Source organism: Syngnathus scovelli, chromosome 20 (assembly GCF_024217435.2).
Source record: "Syngnathus scovelli strain Florida chromosome 20, RoL_Ssco_1.2, whole genome shotgun sequence".
Classification (NCBI taxonomy): Eukaryota; Metazoa; Chordata; class Actinopteri; order Syngnathiformes; family Syngnathidae; genus Syngnathus; species Syngnathus scovelli.
In genome coordinates, this window is record NC_090866.1 from 7,872,056 (window position 1) to 7,892,745 (window position 20,690).

Below are 20,690 nucleotides of genomic sequence, written 5' to 3' on the forward strand. Positions count from 1 at the left end.
GCACCTAAGTAAGTGTGCTTATTGCATTCGCTTATAAATTTTACTATTCCCCGACATTTTAGTAAATTATTATATAAAGTTTTTTACAATAATTTAACTGTAGGCTCCATTTCAATTTTCATCTGCTAAAAAGACAGGATATGAAATCATTAATTTGATTTCCACTCATTAAGTTGAACCCAAACGGGACCCATGCGGAAGATGTGAAGCTGCCAGCATCAGCCGTTACAAAACGCCTACATTGATTTTATATCGAACCCTTGAAGTCATAATAACCGTTCACCGTGAGAAATTGTGAAAAGGATTGAAAAGGAAGCTCCAAGCGGATCCCACAAGAAGAAAGTGCAAGATTGAAACTGCACTATTGGTTTCGCATTTCACACATTGTGACAAGCAACTTATTTTTTTTACAAACTGTAATGATAAATTCTCTTTGAATACTATTACCATTTATCATATATTCTTTGGCAGTGGCAGAAAACCAACAAGTATAATTCAAGTTGTGCCACAAATTACTTTACATCCATAACTGCAAAACGAATTTCACATTCAGCAATGCAGCTTCATAAAATAGAAAATCATATTGTGAGATGCACTCAAGTCAAAGTTTATATTCTGCCATCATTTTACAGTGGTTTATATATTTAATAACAGTAAGGTCTTACGTTTGATTAAATGTAGAACTCAACAGAAGTCTTGTCTGTTTTTGGCATAGGCACGCTGAGTTTGTGAGTAAGTCTGTTTGTCGCAAGGCTTCCCTGATGACCTTGTACACTGCGGCAGGGGGGTGATTAAAGATCAGGGCCGAAGACCATTTCCTTTTCCAGGAGAAGATGAACGACCCTGTTTGAAAGTGGCTGCCTTTGGCCTCGGGGCAATTAGAGTTTTCTGTGTGCCAGCAGCCCTTGCTGTGCTGCCTGGTCTGGCCTTGAGAAAAAGAGAAATAATCGCCATATAACCAATTTTGCTGAAACCGACACTGCGGGGTTGAGCAATCTTTTGTTAGCTTTATTTGTCTTTTCCAGTTTGTTCGTCGCATTGAACCGCCCGATTTGTATATTCTCTATAAAAAAATCGGTTTAGGAGATCATGACACTTGAGGATTTGGCTCTACAAGATGAAATAAATGAAAATAAATATTAAATGTTAAATACAGTTTTATAATCTGCAGGGTATAAGTAGCTTGGCAGAGGAGCAAGGTTTTTATTATTTTTGAAATTGTTCATTTAAATATATATAGTTTTTTCCATCTCGCAATTTGTGATGCCATTTCCATCAGTCTTAGAACTTTTTCTTATCTGGCACCGAGTGAAGAACATGGACAGGCAGTGTGACAGATAAAGAATAGGGCACAGTGCCATTGAGTTTCCGTGTAATACAAGCGTGTGCCTTGTCAGACTGCCAAAGCTGAGATTGAACATGATAACAAGTACAACACACTGTCCATAAACCTCTAATAGATACTAGAGGGACAGGAAGAAGTGAGATAGTTAGAAAGTACCGTATTTTCCGCACTATAAGGCGCACCTTCAATGAATGGCCCATTTTAAAACGTTGTCCATATATAAGTCCATATATTTGGACACGCCTGCTGTAGTGGCTCAATTTTGGTCCATACATAAGGCGCACTGGATTATAAGGCGCACTGTCGGCTTTTGAGAAAATTTGAGGTTTTTAGGTGCGCCTTATAGTGCGGAAAATACGGTAGCCTTGAATATTTCTATCTATAAACGCACATGGGCATAAATAGATCTAGTCAGTTTTGTTATTTTAGTCCTTTAATAGAATGATTTTAGCCATGTGTGTATGAAGTTATATAAAAGTTCAAGGTGACGAAGCGGCACCACAGGGAATATTAAGAAGTTGCTTTGAACCATGTCTGTGATTTGCCCTTGCTTTTCCGTCGTCACTTTGATCTCGCAACGTGTAACCATATTGCATATCCATGGCAACTGTCTGCTGGGATGAAGCGCTTGAGGAAAATTGATTTGTCTTGGTTCTTCGTTTTTTTTCCTCTCATCTGCTCAAGTAAAACACACACACAACAGTTTTAGCCATCAGGCATTCTGCCATTGTAAATAAACCAAATTGGGTATGATGGAAGAAGTAATGGGCTTCTATAATGTGTTGTATCTCAAAAGGCTTTTGTTTCTCTGTTTCCTTCACCCTTTAGGGCAGAAAAGCATTTGAAGGTCATTCATTATGACTGTGGTGTGTTCAAGAGCAACTTCCATGATGATATGACTCAGTGGAATATAGTCTGTGCTTGTGTTCTTCCTATTCGCCTCCCCAGACAGCGCTATCATTCTCATACTTCATGTCATGTTTGCAAGCCTGGAGCGTTTTAGCCTCTACATTGCTTTTATTGACCCCAAGGGAGAAAATGATAGACTGTTGAGGCATCAGAAGCTGTCGAAGGGTTCTCGGAAATCAAAAATATATTTTTTTTGTGATATGACCACTACTTCTATTACTACTATTTTCTGGACTATAAGGCGCACCGGACTATCTTCAATGAATGGCCCATTTTAAAACTTTGTCCTTATATAAGGCGCACTGGACTATAAGGCGCACCATTAATGCATCATGTCAGATTTTTAATCTAAATCAAATCATTCTCCATTTTATCTTTTTTATTTCAACTTCGGATGCAACAAATTACATTATAGTCACAAAATAATGATCCATAGTCTTTTTGATTCATGATTCATAGTCTTCAGCAGGACACTTATGATTGATTTCATGACACAATGCTTCGGCCCAGCTTAAATTTAGGACCTTGGTCCATATGTAAGGCTTTTGAGAACATTTTAGGTTTTTAGGTGCGCCTTATAGTCCGGAAAATACAGTACTTAATCCCAAGCGAAGACGAGTTGCTTCCTATTTCACGTGGTTCTAGTTTGTAAAAACATGCTGCTTGAAATAGCTTAATTTTCAATTATGGTAATATGGTCACATGAGTTTTAGGGTTTCACAACTAACCCAAATAAACTCACTAAGTCATTTATTGCAAAGGATAAATACATCGGATTGTTTTCTGTCTACATGTGCTGCACCACCATTTGTGCTCAAGTACCTGAAAGGGTTACAACGTAGCACTGATGCAAATGGTTAGGCTGTCTATGACAGTTTGCATTGTTTGTTAGCATGCAGCTAATTTACTTTTTTAAAGTAAAGATATGTGACTTTATTAAATGCATGTTTAATTTGTTGATTAATTGGACAGAACTTTAACTGGGCATGTTAACTATTTGCTATTTTTGCCTTGATCCATCTTCCGTGTGATTGCTGTTGTGGTGGCGGATCTAGTTCTTTCAGCTGTGAACATTAGATCTTTGAGTTGTGACTGATGTTCCAGAAGGATGTCTGTCTGCTTGTCTGTATTGATCCCATGAGGAATCCTCCTGGTTGATGTGCAGAAGCAGTCAGAAGTAAAAGCTGTTTTAATGAGGGTTGGTTATTTATTGATTTTGCTGTTGTGTTGTTTGTGGTGTTCGACTCGAACGATGTCATCGAGATTAATCAGGCGTGATGTTTCAACTGCGTCCTGCTTTCTGTCACAGTAGATAGCATATGTTGTAGAATATATTTTATGTCTAAATTTGTTAATATGAATTTTGTTGTTCACTTAAATAAATGCCTCACCTCAAATATCTGCCATTTTTCCGTATAAACAAACTAGGAAATGTTTTTTATCTGTTTTTTATGGGGTTGGGGTCAAGTTGACCCGCATTCAACTCATCCAAGCATGACTTTATGGAACATCCTTTGTGCGCACTCATGCTGGACCAGAAAAAGAGCTTGCAGGAAAATATTTGTGTAAATGCCGCTACCTGGAATAATTACACAAAACATTTTTTTATTTTTTTTTGCTACTAGAGTATATTCCACTTTACGCTATGGAGATTTAGAGAATTGGATTTCCCCAGCTGTGAAATCAGTTTTTGTAGTCCTGTTAGCCAACCACATCATTCGGCTCTGCTACTGTAGGCTCACACACATACACACACACACACGCACACACACATCAGTCTATGGCTTTTTTGCACCCCAACAACACCCCATTTCCTTTTTGCTGGCAGCCCTATGTTGTTACCACACGAAGGAAAAATTTTTTTTTTTTTTTTGCGTGTCACTTCCTTAACTCTGTATTAGGCAAACGCACCTTCAGGCCTTCATGAGAAGTGCTTCAATCACAACCCCTGAGGCATAGATGCATCATGCGTTTCATAAAGATGAATGGACTTACATCTCGCCGGCTTGCAAATGTCAAACATGTCACTTGAAAGCTATTTTCTCAGAAACGCAATCAGCCACTTAGATGACGTGGCGTTTAAGGGGTCACTGACCGGTTTGAAACTGTAAGCTACCTATTGGGTGATGATTAATGCAAAGGAGGATGACATTTTAAAAATCATTCATATATTTTTTTTACCACAACTAAGTAATTTTGTGTAATTGATGCAGCAATCAAATGAGGTAGCATTTATGTTTATTTCCTCCATCACTTACATGGAAGGAGAATAGATTTGGATTACAGAGATATTTTGAATTAAAGGTTGTAAAACACAAAAAAATACCTTAACTTTAACAATACCTGCGGTAAAAAACATTTAATTCTTAATCTGTATAGTTAGTCATCAATCTAACAATCAAAATATTCAGGTTGTAGATCTTTACAATTTATTTTGTCACTCCAACTGAAACAGTTGCAAAGAAAAGATCATGCACTGGAAATAATTGCCAAAACAGGAATTAAGTCAAATTAATCTCCTCCCATTTGATTTTTAATCTTTACAATCTGTGTTGTGTAAGAATTTAAGCAATCAGGTGGAAATTGCCGGAAGTTGCTCTGAAGTGTCCATTTCATGTCTTTGTGTCCTCGCCGCCCACATCTGTTGTCATCATCATCATCATCATCATCATCATCATAACAAGCAATAACCAAGCCATAATGCGGCTTCAATAAATAATGTTACATTTACCAGAGGTCTGTAATTTACATCAATTTTGCTTAAACGCACCATTTTCCAGCCTCCTAATGCCTGTGCACTTAATTAGGTGCAAAGTGTACACAAACACGTTGTTACTACATGTTAGGAATATAAAATATTTGGAATATGTGTTATCCACATTTCAAGTATGCTCTGCAGGCGGACCTTTTCAAAGCAGCATTCTGAGCAGGGGGGGTGCGCCTTTCATTATTCTGTCAAAGCCAATGATATTTAGAGCCCCATGCACGCAGCACCACTGCAAAACTCAATCAGTGTTCTGATTTCATAACCCTGCTCGGTGACAGCACCTGCTTTATTACCCCGCTGATTCATTCTAATAAACAGCGACTGCTCGGCACAGTTTGAAATACAACCTACATCCTCCAATCTTGTCCTTCTTGGTTTTCCCCTCCAAAAGATGAAAAGAAAGAGGACTGTTGCAGGGAGAAGGAGAAGGCCATTAAGTGTAGGTAGGCAAGGTGTGTGTTAGAAGTGGGGAATAAAAAAAAAAGTTGAATGTCAAAGTCAAGACAGGTGGACAAATCTTTAGTCAACAAAAGATTTTCAAGCCCCTTCCCATAAAAGGCTCACCAAAAAAAGGATGCATGGGTTAATTATGCACTCGTACCAATGCCACATCTAATAAATTAACAATTCTTTCTTCTCTCTGTCACTATACCTATTGTGTATTTATTGTATACTGTATTTTTCATGTTTAAATTTGATTGTGAATGGTATTTAATTCCATCCTAAATGCTGTGCTTTGTTTTTGTTGGTGATCTATCTTTGTATCCATCCATCCGTCCTTCTTTCCTTCCTTCCATCCATCCATCCATCCATCCATCCATCCATCCATCCATCCATCCATCCATCCATCCATCCATCCATCCTTCCTTCCTTCCTTCCTTCCTTCCTTCCTTCCTTCCTTCCTTCCTTCCTTCCATCCATCCATCCATCCATCCATCCGTCCATCCTCCTTTCCTTCCTTCCATCATCCATCCATCCATTCATCCTTCTTTCCTTCCTTCCTTCCTTCCATCATCCATCCATCCTTCCTTCCTTCCTTCCTTCCTTCCTTCCTTCCTTCCTTCCTTCCTTCCTTCCATCCATCCATCCATCCATCCATCCATCCATCCATCCATCCGTCCATCCTCCTTCCTTCCATCATCCATCCACCCATTCATCCTTCTTTCCTTCCTTCCTTCCTTCCTTCCATCATGCATCCATCCATCCATCCATCCATCCATCCATCCATCCATCCATCCATCCATCCATCCATCCATCCATCCATCCATCCATCCATCCATCCATCCATCCATCCATCCATCCATCATCTCACAGCTTATTTTACAGCTAGCTCGGTATCTCCACTAAATTGACTGTATCCTAAATATTCCTGTTTAAAACTTACTTTGTGTTTATATATACGTGTGTGTGTTTGTTTGCATTTGTGTTTCCATAGACAACAGATGACATAGTTTCATCAGCCGAATGCTCTAGTGATGACGAGGATCTGGAAGAGTGCGATTCCGGACACACAGGTGGGATGAGTGTGTCAAATTGTGCTTGCTCGGAACCCGAGTCAGATTCCCCCCCAATTGTTTTTGAGTTTTTATTTTTCTGCTTCTGAGGAGCCTTTCCTCTTAGCATCATGTCCCATTAGAGCTTCAAGTGTAACTTAAAAAGACAGTGTTGAAAAATAGCGAGCTTCTAAAACATTGTCACACACAAATTTAGTAGGATTTTGTCATAAAATATAATATAAAATAAATTTGAAAAAGTGTAAATATGTAGTTGGTTCAAATTTAATGGTACACAACAGTGGAACTAAGACATCTGTTTCGTGATTCACTCCCAATGCGTTTGTACTGTGATTTTTCTCCTCGGAAATAATGGTAAAAAAAAAAAAAAAAACTGTACCGAAACGTGATATTCATATCCTATAAGTGTAAAAATATAAAAATCCCGAATAGGCTAATACAAAAAAAAAAAAAAAATGGGTCTTTGCCATTTCTGGTCCACTTTTAGTTTTTTAAAAATTAGCCTCTGATAATGTGTATAATATATTATATTTTCAAAATCTGTTTAAAATCAATATGCTACTATATATCGCCAAAGGATGTTCGTTAGCCAGAGGCTAAACTGCACTGCATTTATTTACAGAATAAATTAGTGAATTAATTTTCTGTTGTGTGTCTTTGTACTGTACTAGAATATGTGTACAGTATTTTTTTTTTTTTTTATATGTTTTCCGAATCCTACCCAATATTTAGGTTTAAAATATTCAGGGAACTTTTTTATATAACTTCCTACTAAATTCTTGTGTGTGGTTTTAAGTATCAATTTTCGGAACTTTATGTAGGTAAATTTAGTTTATATGCACATTGACAGTAAAGTAAAAGTTACACTTATTTGTTAATAAATACTTATATAAGGGCCTGATTTACTAAGATCCAAAATAGCGACTTTTTGCAGTTGACTGTAATTTGATAAAACTATAATTGAAGTCAATTCCGCATGAAGAACTGTGAAGAATAAAATCAAAATACAACTCACTATAACGTTACCTTTAAATTTTGACGTGGAATAATCAAGTCAACTCGTCGTCTAATCGGTTTAGTCCTTAACATTTACTAACATTGCAATTTTTTTACTCAGATTTCAAATAGTGGGCGTTAATTTTGAGTTCGATTACGAAAGCTGTGCGGAAAATTTGGGAGTGCAAAATAAGTTTTGAAGTGTTAGTGGATGACAGAAATCAATCGCAAAAATAATTACTACAAAATAAAAGCCAGATTTTGTTTGATTTAACTCATTCCGAACATCCTGCGTAATATTTTCACCTACTTCCAAACCTTGAGTAAATCAGGCCCTTGAAATTCGAACGATTCCAACATCCAAGTTACACTTAGCTGCGGGGGTCACACTGGTTACTGACATGATGGCATGCTGATACTAATTTTGGTCTCTCAGCATTGAGTGGAGAGGCAGCTTTACTTGCTAAAGTGCAAAATTAGCATCCAGTCCCCATGCCACCCGCACTGATGCTACAAAATGTATCCGTCCTTTTCCTGAGTTCCTCTTGCTGTGGGTGTGTCTCCTTTGACTGAGGATACATTTTGAGTTTGTTTGGAGAACAAAGATGCTTTCAGCATAGACACCGTGGTATGTAGCAGACTAACTGCAACAGAGCCTCTTCCTCCCTTACCTCCTCCTCCTCCTCTTCCTTCTCTCTTGTTTGTACCTCTGTTTCCTTTTGTTGGAGGTCTGCCTTACCTGAAACATTCTAATAGAGAACAGATATCCTCGAATTTCTGTGCGCATTGTCTCTTCCCTGTACACAACACGAAAACACATTTATGCAACACACACACTTTAAATGGGATCCGAAAAAGATTATGCTAATTGGAAAGGAGTATTTTTGAGGAAGCTTGGGTTTGACTGCTCAAGTCACAACACTGCTTAATGTTGAGCTTGGATCGTAATTTTTTGAATTGACTTATAATCATGGTTGTAAGTGGAAATTTTTTTCAGCGGGGTGGCCAAGTTGACGAAACACTTTAGTGAGAGGTGGTGATGTAAGCATGCCATCCACTAACAGAAAAAAAATGCTAATTTCTCATAGATGTGTGAGTAGTCTGAGGGGGGAGGCAATGATCGAGATGGCCACCTCATAGCTCCGCCCCTGCTTATAATAAAGTTAGAGAATACAGTCAATTATTTTCCCTTTTTAGTTACACAGATAATGTGACCTACCAGTAACATACTTGAGTGTATAGTATGTGTATGTTCATATATTAACAATATAAAAATAATTTATTATAATTTTAATATAATACTTTATTGCGCAATAAGTCACATGAGACGAGACGTTAAACCCTTATTGGTTAATTATATAATTGTAGTGATGCTATTGCTTTTTTGTCAATATATTATCGTGACTATTGCTAACACAATCAGTCCTAACAAAAAACTGTCATGACATTAAGAGAATATTGAGGTGGAATAATAATACTCAAACCCAAGTTTTGTCAAATATGGAGGGTTGCAGTGTGAATTAAACACAATAGCCTTCCCTCAAATACATTGGTGGCTCACATACAAGTACACACTTTTATGTACCCGGATCGTACATTTCACCATGTTGACGCAGAAATTCATTTCTTCATTTCTTGACCCACTTTCAGCCGTATGCAGTTGCATGACCTGGTGTTGGATTTACATTCTGTTTTAATTTTGCTTTGGTTTTCTGTGATGCACTTTTTTTTGTGTTGATTATGGTTCAGCTTTTGATTTTTGTTTGTTTCATCGTTTTTGTTTTGGTGGGGATGGTTGAAGTAGTATGGGACGCGACCGGGGCAGGTTTTTTTTTTTTTTTTTTGGGGTGTCTTTCTCATCATCCGTCGTCACATCCTCCAAGCAAGGATAGAGCCGCCGCTCCTCCCGTTTTTGCCTCATCTTGTGCCGCATGAAATTTTGGTGGTTGGAAAAATTCAAAGTTCTCCTCCTCATCAAGTTTGTGTTGATTTATTATTTTGTGCCATATGGCTTCGAAACAAACATATCCCCTCATTGTCGAAACAACTTAGGGAAATGAAAGGCAACAAAATCTTTTATTGCCATCATGTTTTTGTTTTGCCTCATGCAGGCGACCCCATTCTGTCTGAAGAAAGTTGTGCGTGTGTGTGAAAGAATGACTCCCCTGCCACCTCCATCCACACTCACCCATCTTCTTGTCCCGCCTCTCTGCATATACTGTTTGAATGCAGATGGCATAAAAAGACTTTTATTGCAACAAAGTATATCTGTTTTTCTATTCTATCTGTTGCTCCAAGTAGAAGGCATTTGTGGCATGTACCCTGTATTGGACTGTAGTGCAGCTCCAAAAACTAACAAATAACCCCCACCCCCCTCCTCCTCCTCCTCTCGACATGGCCCAGCTTCTGCATGTATATGATTGGCCTCCATTCTGCTACTTCTCTGTCTGCTAACCTCCTCACCAAGCAGGCTTGTGCAGAATGTGGGAACACAGCGGCAGGCCTGCTCCTCCCTTTGAGATGTCTTGCGTTTATGCTTGAACTTGTTGTGATGTCTCTCAGTCCTGTCTGCTGTGTGTGTGTGTGTGTGTGTGTCTTATGGTTCTGTTGTCTGTCCTCTCTATGTATTAAAAAAAGAAAAAAATGTTCAACCCTTTTTTATCCCATGTGGGTTCCACAAGAGAGCAAACAAGGAGATTCGTGCCCACTTGCATTACAAGTAGTGACCTAAAACAACCGTGAAAATGACACTGGACACTCAATTTAATTGTTTTAATTGTGTTGCAGCTATAGAATAGAATAGAATAGAATAGAATAGAATAGAATAGAATAGAATAGAATACAACATGTACAACAAAATTTAAAAGCGCCGACCGATCAGTGCATCTGCTAAAATAAAAAAAATACAAGCTAAAAGTCTTAACAAACTAAAAAACACACAAAAGAACATACAAGTGACACACACCCATATTTTTGTTAAAATGTAGACATGTAAAAGTAACATGGGTAAAAGCTGTTGGCGAATCTGCTGGTCCTTGATTTAATTGATCTGTAGTATGTGTGTATATGTACATTTATATGTACACACACACACACACACACACACAATGACCAGTCTTTGGATAAAATCAATGTGGAAAAACTGAGGTGATAAAATCTCAGATGCACCATGTATTAATAAAAATAGGCCTGAACTTTTTCAATGTCGTGTCAAAATATCAACTAATCGTCAGCAGTCCTGTTACTTTTTCAAGGTGATATGAAGGCATCGATATAATATTCAGCCCCTCCTTTCATGGCCATCTGCTAATCAGCCTGTTACATGTGGGAGGTGAATAAAAGTGCTTCAGCAGGTCTCTGAGCACAATGCAAGTCCTCAAGTCCTCAAATTACTGACTCACAATTTTCAGGGTTGAAATCACATTGACTTGGTTAGTGCTGGCGCTCCAGCTTTCAGCTTTCATGGTGTTGCCCACGTGGTTAAATCCCTTACTCGCGGTCAGGATTCATCTCCATTTGGAGAGTTCAGCAAATGCAGGATAGACACGGTAAATGGGAAAGTGAAGAGAAGTGCCATTCAACACATTTCTGCATCTGCGACCTTTAAACTGCTGAGGCTGTCAGCCTATCAAGATTGTAGACTTATTTACTTAATATTGCTTCGGAAGCCTGTAGGTGTAATATACGAGAGATTTTTTTTTTTTCCCTCTCAAGGGCGATGATAAAATGCCTCTAACAACCAGTCGGTGAAATACTCTCACTCGAGAAAATGATCAGTTCTGCTACTCTTAAAGATTATTCTTTTTTTACCGATAAAAGGCGGCAGTGCTGAGATTGTATCCCCCGACGTGTCTATCTTTAAAAAAAAGAGAAGCAGCTGTGTGTCGAGTGAAACGGAGACTTAGAATATTTTCGTCGAGGCTGAGCTTTCATCCGTCCAATCGCGTCCATCTGGACAAGCGTGGAACACAAACAAAATTTGGGTAGGCAAGCAAAGCCAAAGCTCCGTGTTTACTGAGAAGATGCAAAATGCTTGTGCAAGTGCTTAGCTAGGATTAAAATGTTTACCAGAACATCAAGGTCCTCAACCTCTATTTGAAGCCCCTTTTTTGACTGCAGCAGGTTTCTCTCTAGCAAATGCTTTGTGGATAAAAAAACAAAGCAAACAACAGAGTGCGAACTCTGCCAAGTAAACAAGAGCAGAGCGAGATCAATTTTACCTTGAACAGAGTCACTTTGGCTGCTTGTGCACTGCAAACATATTTCTTGAGAGGGAGACGAGCAAGAAAAATATTTGATTTAGCAAAGCGGAGCATCCAGAGCTAAGGCTCAAATATGACAAGGTGGTCATGTGGGTGATTGGCATACATCACAATGCTATCTGAATATTATGCAGCGAGAACTACCGTATTTTCCGCACTATAAGGCGCACTGGATTATAAGGCGCACCTTCAATGAATGGCCCATTTTAAAATGTTGTCCATATATACTAAGGCGCACCGGATTATAAGGCGCACCTTCAATGAATGGCCCATTTTAAAACTTTGTCCATATATAAGATATTTGGCCCGCGGGCTGGACTTTGGACACACCTGCTGTAGTGGCTCAATATTGGTCCATATATAAGGCGCACCTGATTATAAGGCGCACTGTCGGCTTTTGAGAAAATTGGAAGTTTTTAGGTGCGCCTTATAGTGCGGAAAATACGGTATGCTAAAAAATGCTAAAAGTTTATCAATTGGAAATGACAGTTGTTAGTGAAGTTGTATTTTCTCTACTTTAATTCACAGAATAACTAAAATTAGCTGCTATACATTTGCATGACATTTTTAAAACCTCCTAGACAGTCTTGCCTAGAAAAAAAAATACTTGAATGAAAGTATTAGTAGCCACACCTCATTAAAAATCCTAAACTCTCCATTTGATCTCTTGTGGAACCCATGACCTCAACTTTTTATCTGTCAGACGAAGGCTGTTGGTTGCTCATGAATGACTAATTAGACTACTTTGACCCTTTTGCTGGGTTATAGGACAAACTAACATGTGGTGCTCCTTTATCCCTCGTTGAATTGCTTACCAATGCTTCCTTTGCCTGAGAAAACATCCTGCAGCCCTTGGTGACAGGCACCCCCCCACCCCCTTTTCCGTCAAGCCTCTACCCTTAACATAACTCCAGCTTGTTGTAGTGGTATTCTGTTCTCTTACTCTCCCTAAATGCAACTTACTTAAGCATGCATTAACCCAACGTCTTAATAGTGCAATTTGAACCAAACATATGGAAAAATGTTCCTCTCCTTTCTGACGTACATCCAGATTGCACGCCCTGTCCTGTGTTTAAAATACTAACAAAAAAAATGTATTTCACTAATAATAATGTTTATTATTAGTTAAAGGAAGGTGGTGACACTTTACCTTTAAAATGTCCCTCTTTCTTATTGTCTTCCTCAGTGTGTGCTTTCTGGTTGTTCATCTTTGGTATAGTGTGACAAAATTAATGCCTTTCTTTCTTCCTTATTTATTTTTATTTATTTTGTCCTTTGGACACATATATGTTCCCAAGCATATATGTGCACCTTTGTTTCTTTCTATAAATGTCAAGATTTGAAATCTCTAATAATTTGCTAAGAATGACTACTGACAATGTTTCTTATGATTGTTTTCTCAATTAGACTTGAAGCTTCCCTTTTTTTTTTCTCTGTGAATCCGCACTAAAAAGAGTTTGAATTTTGAAAAAAAAAAAAAAAAATTGGAAATGGACGCGCAGAGAAAAAAAAAATAAAAAATAAAAAAGCACCTCTAAAGTTCTAGCCACTATCTGTGCAAAGTGTTTAAATGCTGATCTACTATTTTTTCTTGTCACTTGATGCCTATCTGAGATTGGAATTGGAATGTAATGACTTGGTGGCTTTGGTGCATGGCAAAGAAGTTGCAGCTTAGGGTTTGTAAAACTGTCAGTGTTGAGAGTGCTGTTCTCTTTTGTAGATGGGCATGTACTATATGCTCATTGTTTGTATATCCCCACCCCCTCCCTTCCTTACAGCCAAAAGCTCTAATGCCGCCCGACCGCTTCGTGCCGCCTTTACATGGACATGGCAACTGATGTACACGTTCACCCCCATCTATATCATTTCCTTCCTAGTATGTTCATAGATCCGACCCCCCCTCCGTCACACACACCCCCACTCCCATATCCTTTAACGTAGACATTCTAAGATATATACAGCCGTCATTTTGTTCATAGCCAATGAACAAGGTAGTAAGGATAATGAAAAAAAAGGCATCCAGTGAGGCTGTATAAAATTAACTAAAAAAATTCTAGATTTTTTTTTTTATACTTAAAAATATATATAAAAATATTTCTGTGTATATAAATATACCCTGAAGAGAATGGTGACAATTATTTTTCATGTCATGATGTGTGGATGTGTATGTGTTGTTGCCTCCCTGTACCATCCTGTTTAAAAAAAAAAAAAAAAATCTATATATACAAAATAATCCAAAAGTGTAATCTACATATAACTTGTCCAAAGGCATTCTTACCCAACTTTCTTTTGTAAACTTTTTTTTTTTCTTCCTGCCAAAATCATGCGGGCAATTTGTTGATGTAAGTTGACAAAAACCGATGGTATGCTTTTCTTCCTTTCAAAACTGTCTTTTGTAGGCTTCTATGATTTTTTATTTTTTTTGTCGTTTCTCTCTTTCCGAGCTGATTTTGTTTTTCTTTAATTATTACTGATCCCTTTCTGAATAGCTCTATCTGTGGCTTTACTTTGTGAATGTTTCAACAATGTTTGCTCTAACAGGAACTTTTTTTTTTTTTTGCAATGCTTTCATTCTTTTATTTGGTTTTGGTTCTTTCCATCATTTCTGTTGCATTCTCTTTTATTTTCCCTCCCATGTTGCTGTTTCATAAGGTTTGCATTTTTTTTTCTAGTGCCCTGTTTGTGAGCCTTTGCAATGTACAAACAAGCCACTTTGGCAAGAGGATGAGTAGCTTCAATGCACATCTGAATGTTTTAGAACTAAACAATCGGGTTACATCGGGGAATATTTCGTTCTGCCGTGGAAAATAGTCGTCATCCTTGGAAATAATGAAAATAGTCATATTTAAATCCAGTGTGAAATTATTACCAACTGTGGAAATATTTAAATAAGATTTTTACATGCTATTCCAACATGTGTGAAGATATGTTCTTCCGAATTTGGGACGTCAGAGTGACAATAAGAAAACATTCAGATGTCACTGAAATGCCGTATGACTTTGTGCCATTGTGGTAAAAAGGTCAAAAGGCAAGAGAGGTCAGGGCAAATAGGGGAGCCTATTAATATTCACGAGGGAAAAAGTTGCCTGTTCAGCATAAACTAATTTCTTTTTAATAGGCTTGGATTAGTGGATTACACACGTAAATTTTTTTTGACTATTTTGACTTTTGTATGGAAGCAAGTTTGCGCAATGATTAAGATTTAGATTTGAGGAAATGAACCAAGCCTCTTAAGGAACTTACTACAAGTAGATATTCATCCTTCAGAAAGATTTTTATGACACTTTAGATGTTTTTTTGGGTCAAGGGAACCTGTGCCAATTTTCTCACTTGTCAATTTATTGGAAACATAATTGTAGGAACTAGCAATGGAAAGAGAGAGTAATAAAGAATGACGGTGTGATGGGCCTACGACTTCTCACGTGTCAAAAAAAATCTGAAAGAAAGTAGAAAAAGGGAATTGTACAATATAGTGGCCTCTGGGGCACGGTGAGCATTTAACTCATTCACTGCCATTGACACATATAGACGTCAAGGCTTCGGCATCCTGGTTTGTGTTCCTGGTTATGTGCTGCTGTTTTGGTTAGCAAAATTGAGCTTAGACATTCCGCTCTTTTAAATAAATACAATAAAATCTTGTACTAATAAAAGAACTAGGCGTCAAGGCTTCATCATCCATGAGACTTTTTATGTTCCTGGTTATGTGCTGCTGTTTTGGTTAGCAAAATTGAGCTCAGATATTCCGCTCTTTTAAATAAATATAAAAAAATCTTGTACTAATAAAAGAACTAGGCGTCAAGGCTTCATCATCCATGAGACTTTTTATGTTCCTAGTTATGTGCTGCTGTTTTGGTCAGCAAAATTGAGCTCAGGCTCTTTTCAAAGAATACCAAAAGAAAATCTATTAATTTAGTACTAATAAAAGAACTAGGCTACATTGTTTGTTTCTATGTGCATGTTTCTTTTAATGATTGACAAGTGAGTGGAAAGTGAGGAAATCTAAAGTCCAGTTGTGAGGATCCTTCCAGATGTTATGGAGTCAGTTTGCTGTGGCTCACCCTTATGCATCCCTTCGAGCCTTTTGATGCAACTCATACCTTTACTAATGGCTGCTCCTTGTTTGGTTCTAACTTTTTTTTCTGTTTGCACTGCTACTGTCTTTTCAGTTTCTTAATGTTCATTTTTGGGTATCATTTTGTTTCCTATGTTGAGCTTTGCATTTTGCGTTCTCTGGTCATCTGTTTTTTGTTGCTTCTTTGGTACGGGGGAAATCTTTCTGCCACCTGACGTGTGTCTCTTTCTCTCTGTCACTTTCCAGGAGGGGAGCTAGTCATCCCCATTTTAATGGAGGATCCCATAGACATCCCTTCTGTATCCACCCGTTCTTCTTTCATCTCCCTTCCCCCAACCCTCCACCCCCTCCTCACCATTATCGAGACCACCAAAGAATCCTTGGCCATGGCCACCGAGGCGGGGGTACCTTGCTTGTCGGACCGAGGCGGCGATGATTGTGATGATGTTGGTGATGATGATGATGATGATGGCATGGTGATTTCGGGGTTTGGCTCTGGCGAAGCTTTCGACTCTAGCCTGCCCCCGACTGACGATGAAGATTTTGACAACACCTTCTCCCTGGTAACAGATAAGCTCTTGACCACATCAACCTATGAAGGCGGCTACAAAGCCCTCGCACCCAAGTGGGAGGCCAAGGACTTGAGGCCTAGCAAAGCCTCTGAGGCAGGTAGGACTACACCCACCTTGCCTCTACCCAACCCCCGGGGCACGCCAGCTGCGGCGGCCCCCTCGGCCATACTTCCCAAGCTGCCCGCTGGGAAAATGAACAACCGCGAGGTCAAACCCCCGCAGCCGGACATAGTCCTGCTGCCCCTCCCCACATCTTTGGATTCGGACGGCACCAAGCCGCGGGGTCCTTACATCACCTCGCCCATGCTGCGCACAGTGCCCGCCGCCTTACCCACAGTGCCCGGCGTGGTGCGGCGAGTCCCGCCTGGGGCCTCGGAGGTCATACGGGAATCCAGTAGCACCACGGGCATGGTGGTGGGCATTGTCTCAGCTGCCGCCCTCTGCATCCTCATCCTCCTCTACGCCATGTACAAGTACAGAAACAGGGACGAGGGGTCCTACCAGGTGGACGAGACGCGCAACTACATCAGCAACTCGGCGCAAACCAACGGCGCCGTGGTGAAAGATAAAGCGCCTAGCGGCGGCGCCAAAAGCAGCACCGCCAACAAGAGACCCAAAGACAAGGACAAGGAATATTATGTATAAAATCCAAGTCATTTCCCAACAAACTGTTAGAAACAAATATAGAAACATTTTGACAGTACCATATTGGCAACTGTGATCTCTTTGGAACTCTTTCCGAGTCGCTGGAACATTTCGGCAAGAAAAGCAACAAATAAGACTTGACATGAGAAAGCACACTTACAAGCGTAAGAGTTCTGGAGATGCACATTTTAACTGGGACTCCACGTGGATCTTTTAATGGAGTTCCAGAGACTATCGGAAGCGTGGAAATCCACAGGACCCCGAAAAAAATCGGAGGTTTACGTGCGTGCGTTTGATCCATCGGAGTACTAATGACCCCCGACCTTGTCTGTTGTAACCTTGTAAAATACAATCACTGTCATTTGGGCCATTGGGAGCTTGCATGTGAGGTGTACGTGATTGGTGCTGGCATTTGTTGTCGGGGCGGGATTTCAAGGTTGCGGGAAAGACGCAGTTTGAGGATTCGTAGCTTTCATGGACGTGGTTGAAGTGCAAAATTTACGTCTTTTTTTTTTATTTTTTAAAACTTCATTAATGTAAGCATTGGTTGTTGAAAGATGGCAGCACACAAACACTGTGACCACCCAGTAGGATGTGATACATCACTCCATCTCATGTTTTTCCTCATATTTTGAAATACTGAAGTCATTATCTGAAATTATGTTAAGTATATCGCTGATGAATTTGTCCAAAAAGCAAATTTGATATTTTATTACTGATGTTCTTTGCTGGTGTATTTAATGTTCTGTTTTTTTTTTGTTTTGTTTGTTTTTCTACGTTTGTTTTGTTTGAATTCACAACTGTAGCAAGAGTGAAGATCTTTTGCCAGTACTGCCTGGAGATAAAATGATCAAGGATTTTTTTTTTTTTTTTTTTTTTATGGTCAAATATTAAATAAGACAACTCACTTGGATTTTCTTAGTGGATTTTTGAATGTGCTGAAACTGTCACTCCGTGGACTAATAACTGTTTTGATGATTTTCATGATATATATGGATTTATTTATTTTTTAGCATCAATTGAAAAATGCAGAAAAGAGGAATAAAATAGAGATGATGACGATGATGATTTTCTTCTATTTGGGTTTGGAGAAGAATTGCCAGCACCTTAACTTTCAGTTTCATTTCTTCCTTGGTTTCTAACGTTTTGTCAGCTCAGCATTTTGTATTTGATTTTCTTCTGTTGTTGTTGTAGCCTAATTTCATGTATTGTTTCTACGATGTTATTATTATTTTTGATTTGTTACCATTCCGTTACTTATCGCTAAACTTATCAGTTCTTGTTTATTTTCAAAACGGTCAACTTTCACTCTGATGTTTTTTGTGTTGGTACTTGACTCGTCTTCTGCTCCTCTGACTCCGAACCTTGAAATTAAAAAGAAAAATGTTGTTCCCAAACTTTTTCAATTGTGTGTGCGCCTGTGATAGTGTCATTCGAGTAGGGAGATGGAGGTGTGCAGATAGCGTCTCCGCCAGCGACTATTCACCAAAACACATTTTCTCAACCACTTTCCAACACTTCAATGGATTCCTTTTAGACCAAACGGCACTTGCATTTCCATATAAATGAAATGTGTAACTGAGTAGTATCATTTACCTATAGATGATTATGTAAATGTATACACTGTTCATCCATGCAGAGAGAGGAAAAAGAGACCGGGCGAGACAACATTTACTAACATTTACTGGAGGGTCCAAACCGGGATGGCCTTTTGTGTGCACATCTTATGAGCTCCTGCTTTGCCTGCTGTCTTTTCACATGGTTCATATTTTTTTGTCCAAATGCCATTTCATGTCATTAACCTGCAATAAGCTCATTGTTGGATTTGTGTGGCTATGAGTTCATATTACTCACTCAGCCTGCCCCAGGCCATGACAACAAGGAGTGCAAGGAAACTTGGATTCATTTGATACACCTTTAAACTGTTACCAAAAAAAGTATGTATTGTACAAGTAGTTTTTAGTAACTTTACTACATTCAAATTTAGAGTGAATGTGAAGCGTGAGGAGAACTTCCAAATTCCATGATGAGCTTCAGTGCATTTTGTATGTATAATAGTTATTGATGAAAAAATCATTTGTCCAATCATTGGTAGTCTAGGGGTATACATACCTGACTTGGATTGTAAGTAGCCTGTGTGGTATCAAGTCCACCTTATAACATAAATATATTTTTAAAGCCTTTTTTATATTAAAAAAAAACATCTATCATGAGGCTTTTTTTTTAATAATAAAAAATGACCCATGTACAGTGAGGCTTTTTTTTTTAATAAAAAATGACCATGTATAGTAAGGATTTTTTTTAAATATTAAAAAAAGATCAGGTTCTATCTCTTTTGTATGTATAATAGTTACTGATGAAAAAAATAATTTGCCCAATCATTGGTAGTCTAGGTGTATACATACCTGACTTGGATTGTAAGTAGCCTGTTGTGGTATCAAGGCCACCTTATAACATAAATATGTTTAAAGCCTTTTTTATATAAAAAAAAAAAAAAAAAAAAACATCTATCATAAGGCTTTTTTTTTAATAATAAAAAAATGACCATGTACAGTGAGGCTTTTTTTTAATAATAAAAAATGACCATGTATAGTAAGGATATTTTTTTTAAATATTAAAAAAAGATCAGGTTCTATCTCTCTTTTGTATGTATAATAGTTAATGATGAAAAAAATAATTTGCTCAAGTCCACCTTATAACATAAATATATTTTTAAAGCCTTTTTTATTTAAAAAAAAAAACTTATAAGGCTTTTTTTAATAATAAAAAATGACCATGTACAGTGTGGCTTTTTTTTAAATAATAAAAAATGACCATGTATAGTAAGGATTTTTTTTAATATTAAAAGAAGATCAGACACTCACTCACTCACTCACTCACTCACTCACTCACTCACTCACTCACTCACTCACTCACTCACTCACTCACTCACTCACTCACTCACTCACTCACTCACTCACTCACTCACTCATCACGTGTGTGTATGTGTGTGTGTACTATATATTGTGTGTCTGTGTGTCTGTCTGGCGATCTCGTTATTTTTATATTGCAGTTTGCCATTTATATAATAGGCTAATTGGAAGTGATCACTGGAGAATCACAAAGTGCAGCCAGCTCAACAGGGACTTTCTAATATTCCCTTTGCAAGGCATTAAACCACACTGCGCAGTCCATTCACTCTTAACGGTCTAGTTGCTATGGAGCTTCGTTGTCATACTCTCATGTGGTGCAATACGAACCCAGTGTGAGGGCCGTAAAGAGGTTTGATGAAGCTCCCACTCACAGTGCCAAGAGGTCATCATGACTAGTGTTGGCCCGCGATTGAACGATGCGTTCAAAAGATCGAATCTTTTCAGTGAACGAGAGTGAATGAATATGACTTCAACCGGTCGGTGTCAGTAATGGGCATTGAAGCTGGTGCCACCTCGCCGTAAAACAAAACGAAGAAGAAAATGACGTCACTTCCCGTTCACGAACGAGTCGTGAATTGCATTTCCTGTTTACTAACCGAACGGATCTGTGAGTGAACGAGTCAGTGAGTGAGTGATTTGTATTTCCAGTTCATCCCGAGAACGGATCAGTGAGGGAACGAGTCCTGAACGAGTCAA

The 20,690-nt window shown here is 38.5% G+C and overlaps 1 protein-coding gene across 3 annotated transcripts in view; it reads left to right on the forward strand.

Moving 5' to 3' along the window:
- The window catches only part of LOC125990242 (neurexin-3b), a 152,917-nt gene extending 134,438 nt beyond the window's left edge, over positions 1-18,479 (forward strand). For all 3 annotated transcript variants that reach the window (XM_049757152.1, XM_049757154.2, XM_049757153.2), the window contains 2 exons: positions 6,457-6,535; positions 16,112-18,479. In XM_049757152.1, coding sequence (XP_049613109.1) covers positions 6,457-6,535; positions 16,112-17,082 — 1,050 coding nt within the window. In that variant the 3' untranslated portion in view covers positions 17,083-18,479. The remainder of the gene's footprint in view (positions 1-6,456; positions 6,536-16,111) is intronic.
- The last annotated feature ends 2,211 nt before the right edge of the window (positions 18,480-20,690 follow it).